The 6000-nt window shown below is 39.3% G+C and overlaps 1 protein-coding gene across 1 annotated transcript in view; it reads left to right on the forward strand.

Annotated features, from left to right (window-relative positions):
• The window catches only part of TMC2 (transmembrane channel like 2), a 56597-nt gene that overhangs the window by 11287 nt on the left and 39310 nt on the right, over window positions 1–6000 (forward strand). Inside the window, exons 5-7 of the mRNA XM_027847855.1 lie at window positions 414–495; window positions 655–761; window positions 4668–4766. Of these exons, the coding sequence (XP_027703656.1) occupies window positions 414–495; window positions 655–761; window positions 4668–4766 (288 nt within the window). The remainder of the gene's footprint in view (window positions 1–413; window positions 496–654; window positions 762–4667; window positions 4767–6000) is intronic.

Below are 6000 nucleotides of genomic sequence, written 5' to 3' on the forward strand. Positions count from 1 at the left end.
ACTATCCATATCTACTATTTTCTAAGACAGGATTGTGTTCTACTAGCACAATGCTCAGCACACAGTAGTTGCTTAATAAATGCTTATTGACTCAACAACAAACAAAGCACTCAGTAGATTTGGCAAGTGGATGTGTCGCTACTATCACACTTTTCATTGTTTTTGCCATAGTTTCTCAATTGCTTTACAAGTGAATGGGATGAGGACAAGGCTTTGCTTGGCACCAACCTAACCACTCTTCCTCCCTCTATGGCTGGCCCTGCCACGATTGCAAAGTGCTGGACCAAGATGATACCAATTGGCTAACGACCCCAAAATGGCCCACCACCCCACCCCATTCCCCAATTCCCAAGTCAGCCTTCTTCCACCTCCTGCTCCAGCAAGGATGCTACAGTTCAACTGTTTTCTTTCAGAAATGGATCAAATTTAAGCGGGATTTCAATAATTTCAAGACTCAATGTATTCCATGGGAAATGAAGATCAAAGAGATTGAAAGTAAGGGTTTCTTGGGCTCTTTTACTCAGACTGACAAGTGTTCAACCAAGCAAGAGTTTGGGTGGTGGGTATGCTTGGGGATATGTTCTGCTCAGCACACAGACCATGGGATTTCCAGCCGCCCCCACACTTGAATGTCTTTCTTTTCTCTCATCCCAGGTCACTTTGGCTCTTCAGTCGCCTCCTATTTCATTTTCCTTCGATGGATGTATGGAGTGAATCTGGTGCTTTTTGGTTTAATTTTTGGTCTGGTCATAATCCCAGAGGTAAGAATAGAATCCTCTTTATTTGTGAATAGTGACCTTATTTTTATGGTGGGAAGAATAACAGGTTCCAGGACAATAGATGAGTTTGAATGCTGACTGCCACTTTTTACTTCTATGTCCTTAAGCAAACCAATAAATAAAATGAGCAAGCCTCAGTTTGCTCATCTGTAAAATAGGGACACCAAACTGCCAATACACATTTAAGTGCCTACTATGTGCAGCCACTATCTGATAGCATTGTTGTAAGGAAATCTTTGAAAAACCGTTGAAAATCTCAAATGCTAATCAATATAAGTCATTATTATTCTTCTCATCATGTCACATTTACCAAGTGCTTTCTATTTGTAAAATAATTTGTGGTGACATTTAAAATGTCTCCCTCACATGTGCCCTGAGATGGTCGGTGGAATAGACAGGACTAAACCACATGTATAAGAAGTGTTCTCCTAAGGTCAGATTTCATTTTTTTTAATGACCATAAGATTTAGGCTTAGAAGAAACCTTGGATATCATATAGCCCAACCACTCCCATTTTATTGATGAAGAGACTGAGACCCAGAAGGTTAAGAAATTTGTCCAAGGTTATATAGATGGAAGTGGTAATAATAATAATAATGATGATGACAATGATGTTTATATAGCACTTTTAAAAAGTGTTTATTAGGTAATGGTCAGGATTCAAATCCAGATCCCCAATTCCAAATTCAACTATTCCTCAACTATCCTGAAACAGATATTTATTGAGTTTCTCTGAGATATGGTAGAATATAAGCTTCTGCAGAGCAGAGACAGTTTTGTCTTTGTATTCCCAGTCCCCGGTATGCTGTAGGTGCTTAATAAGTATTTAATTGAACTGAAAAGAATATACAGACTATCATACTGGGTGCTAATTCTGTGATCACAGGCAAGTCAAAACTTCTGAGGGCCTCTGAGAGTCTTATCTGTTAAATGGGGATAATATGTTCCCCTCTCGGAAGGTAGCTGTGAAGTTCAAATGAGATAAAGTGTGGAAAGCATTTTGCAAGTCTTAAGGCAATATTTAATTGTTAGCTATCATTATTGTTCACATCTATTGCCTTGTTCTGTTCAGCCTTTACAACACACCTGAGAGGAAGCAAGTAATACTGTTCCCAACTTATGAGTGAAGAAAACAAGGCAAAAATAACTAAATGACTCGCCCTTAGCCTTCTGACTCTGGAACTCAGGCTCTTTCCACTAGACCACTAAGTCCATTAAATGCAGTACACATCTACAATTAGCTTTCTCTGCTTATGCTTCTAGCAATGTCCAATGCATCCAAATGCATTCTTTGGAAGGGCTACAGGATAACACGCTTTTTACACATAATATTTTCTGCCTGGTTTACCAATCACTTTTACAATAGCTGGCCAATAATCATTCTGTTATAAATGGTTTAATGAGAACATTGGACCTAATTCTACCTTTCGTCACCACCCTTGGAACACTTTACTGTTCAGCCATTCATCATAGAATTCAAAACCCTCAACACAATGCAAATTAAAATGGATGAGTTAGAAGTGGCTGCCAGTGTGTTCTAATAACCCCAGACTGAAAATGCAAACTCCATTATTTATAAATCCTTTATTCTGAACTATACATTAGCTATAAAACCTACTTACAAACACCTTATTAACTTAGCATGACTTCTCATTGGCAAGCCTTAAAATCAAATGTGACCATCTAATTGAATGCTCCATATGTTTATTAAAAGAGATCATTTCCTCACTCAGGGGTAGAGTGATTTCAACCTATGGATATAGTGAATAGAGAACTGGCTTCCAAATCGAAAGCTTTGGATTCAAGTCTCATCTCTGATGTGTTGGTTGTGTGACCCTGGAGAGGTCCCATGAGCCTTCATTGCCTTCAGGCAACTCTTTAAGACTTGATAACAAATGTGCAAAGCAATTGTCAGTCTCCTTTGGTAGATGCAGTTCTCTATGCAATGGAATCATGAAAGCCAAAAGTAAATAAACACCTATGGTATTAAAAAATAAAAAAACCTGTGATATTGCATTTATGAATGTTAATACTTAGCCTGAAGTCTCCAAAGAGGGGAATAAGAAAGATTAAACTCATTCAGTACTTACTTTCACATCATAGGGGATACTAAAAAATCCTCTGGTAGCTAAAAGGATTTAATTTACTAATCCACTCCAATTCCATCCTATGAGCATTCATTAAGTACAGGCCAAATCCAGGCCTGAGGATGCAAACACAAGAGAAGAAACAGTCCTACCTTCAAGGAGCTTACATTCTACTTGCTAATAGGAAATAATTTAGGCACCAAGGAGAAGAGCAAGGATTCACTAAAATGCTAATGACACGTAAGATTTTCTGCACAATATCTATACACATCCTGATTTTAGAGGGCTCAGAACTGAAAGGGACATAAAAGGATTCTCCTGCACAGAAAGAAATTAAGAGCTGAAGTCAAGAGCTCAGAGAAGTCACCTAAGTTAAGTGGAGGGTCAAAAGCATAACTAAGACATTAAAAATTTGCTGACTGGCTAACTTCTCAGAAAAAGGGAGACATGTAAGTCATTTGCCTCCAAGGATAATGGTGTAATTGATCTACTCATAAGGTTATCCATCTTATAGGAATCTCCTCAAAATGGGATTCAGAGCTCCCTAGGGAGATACACTTCAGCAGACAGTCTTTCCAATATGCCATTAGCATAGTATGATCTGAAGGGTGCCAAACAGGGGTCCTCACCCACCACATGCCTGAAATTCAGCTTTTAAAGACACATTCTTTAGGATCTACAAAGCTTTTTGATCTATACTGACAATGCAAATATGGGCAACACAAACACACACGCACATACACACACACACACACAAACAGAGTTGTTTAAATATTCCATTTTTAAGTGAGTTGTTAAAACTTTGAAAGCATTTTCCAATAAAAACAACTTTCTATGAGGGGGTTGGGTTTCTAGGACACCCCACAAAAGCCTATTTAATCAGTAACATAACTGAAATACTGTCAATAGGGATATATCATACATTTAAAGCTGCCTGGCATCTTGGAGGCTGTCTGATCTACCTGCTTCATTCTACAGGTCCAGCCCATGTCAAATACCTTACCCAAGGTCACATAGATTGTAAGCATCAGAAGCTGAATTAGAATCCTATTTGTAAGCTGGGGGCTTCATGTATTTCTAGAAGGGGTGACACCTTACCCCTTTATCAGTGAACACCTTAGCAGGAATTTACATTAGAAAGTAAAGAATAAGGCTAGTTTGCCCAGAATAAGAACTTGGAAAGAAGCACAGGTATTGGGAGAAGTAAAAGACATTGAATAGGTAGGAAAAAGGATTCCAAAACACAGTTAACCTACTTCACCATCTCCCCTGGCCTTGTAAAGCAATATTAGTACGACTACAGGTAAATTTTTCATTCTGGTTAAACCAATGTGTGGCTCTCTCCAAAGGGAAAAAAATCCTCAAACCTATATATTGGAAACCAAAATCACTCAGATCCTCAGAGTAATTTTCTGTAAATCACTGTCATTTTGTAACACAAAAGTGCTATCACACTGTGGTAATCTCCTGCACAACAGTATTTGAAAATTGAACTAACAGTGAAACTCAATCTACTGTAGAAAAGCTGATAATTTTATGAAAGCTAGGTATAGTTGGAAGAAGACACCATTCTGAGTGTCTTTCTGCTCCTTCTACAAATAAATTACCTGAGTTTGCTTAGAGATGTTTTACTGAGACCCATCAGCAAATTTGGTAAATAAGAAAAAAATGGAAAATGTAAGTGCCCTGCTTTAACACAGTAGAAGCTATGAAGAGAGGCACACACCTATGTGGAGATGGAGATGGAGACAGAGAAATACATGGTCAATGAAATAAAAATGTTAATCCTTCCCTCAAACAGGTTTTAATGGGTATGCCCTATGGAAGCATACCTAGGAAAACCATACCCCGAGCTGAGGAAGAGAAAGCTATGGATTTTTCAGTTCTTTGGGATTTTGAGGTATGTATAAAACCCATCCATGGACACCATTTTTGACTAGCTGACACATTCAAGCATTGTACTACTTCTTCGCAAAGCCTCCATTTTCTAATCCTGATGGGGAGAGGCCAATGATTTTTGTACAGATGTTCAAATTCAAGCATTAGGTCATTGAAAAGCAGGGGGTTTAAACAGATACCTCTATCTCAGACTTGAAAAATTGGGATGAAAAAATACACCATGCACAAGCAGGGACTTAAGGGGGAATCCAGTACTTTCTAAATAACCATTAGTATATGGAAAATGGATTCTAGAAGTCATCTCCATATTCTGCACTTCTTTACCCTGACATCACTTTAGTATCTTGGGCATCCTTTATTCCTCCTTGCCTCTCTAATGGAAAGAAGAGGCTGTTTATAAACTGGTGATTGATGGGGAGCCAAATGCCACAAGTCCGGTGGCAATTTGCCAGACTTGGCCCAGAAAACTCCAAATGTCAATTGGATACTTTCCAGGTCAATTCTCAGCTATTCCCAAGGACTCTGATGATCATTCAACAAGCTAGGGTCCTAGTTAGTCCATAGCCCCCAAGGTCACCTCAAAACCCAAGGGGAAAAAAACTCAGATCCTGAAATGGGGAATTGGTGGAGAAGGGGAAGGGGAAAAGACAGGATTGGATGGAGTGTCAGATAACAGGCCAGCATCCCTAAGATTTTTGGGATAGGGGACAAATACAGTTGATCTGGAGCCTTTGGAGATCACTTTAATTCCCTCAAAGGGAACCCCAGGAAGTAAACAAAACAAAAATGTCACAAGAAAATGCTGTCCAAACCCAGGATATTTCTCGCACAAGCTGACTCAATAGGAGAAGATGATTAGCTGTCATGCAACATCCTTCTTGTTTTCCCCACCCCCTCCAAGATACCACTAAATTAAAGGATCATGCATAAGTCACTTGAACCAAAATAATCTAATACAAGTGCTACCTGAGGGCAGAGGGGGAGAGCAAATCCTGTTCCTCTATTTACCCTACACTGGCTTCCCATAGCAACACCACTCTCTTCCCACCCCAACCCCAGGGATCAGAAGTAGAAATATTCCCAAGAATCAAGAATTGTATCTTTGCTCCCCTGCTCCCAAACCTAAGTCTAGCATCTTGATGGAGTTATTCCATTATGAAATGGCAGGGACTTCTTGCAAGCAAGCAAACACACACACACACACACACACACACACACACACACACACACACACA

This window comes from Vombatus ursinus, unplaced genomic scaffold, assembly GCF_900497805.2.
Source record: "Vombatus ursinus unplaced genomic scaffold, bare-nosed wombat genome assembly UNPS02005459.1, whole genome shotgun sequence".
In the NCBI taxonomy this organism is placed as follows: Eukaryota; Metazoa; Chordata; class Mammalia; order Diprotodontia; family Vombatidae; genus Vombatus; species Vombatus ursinus.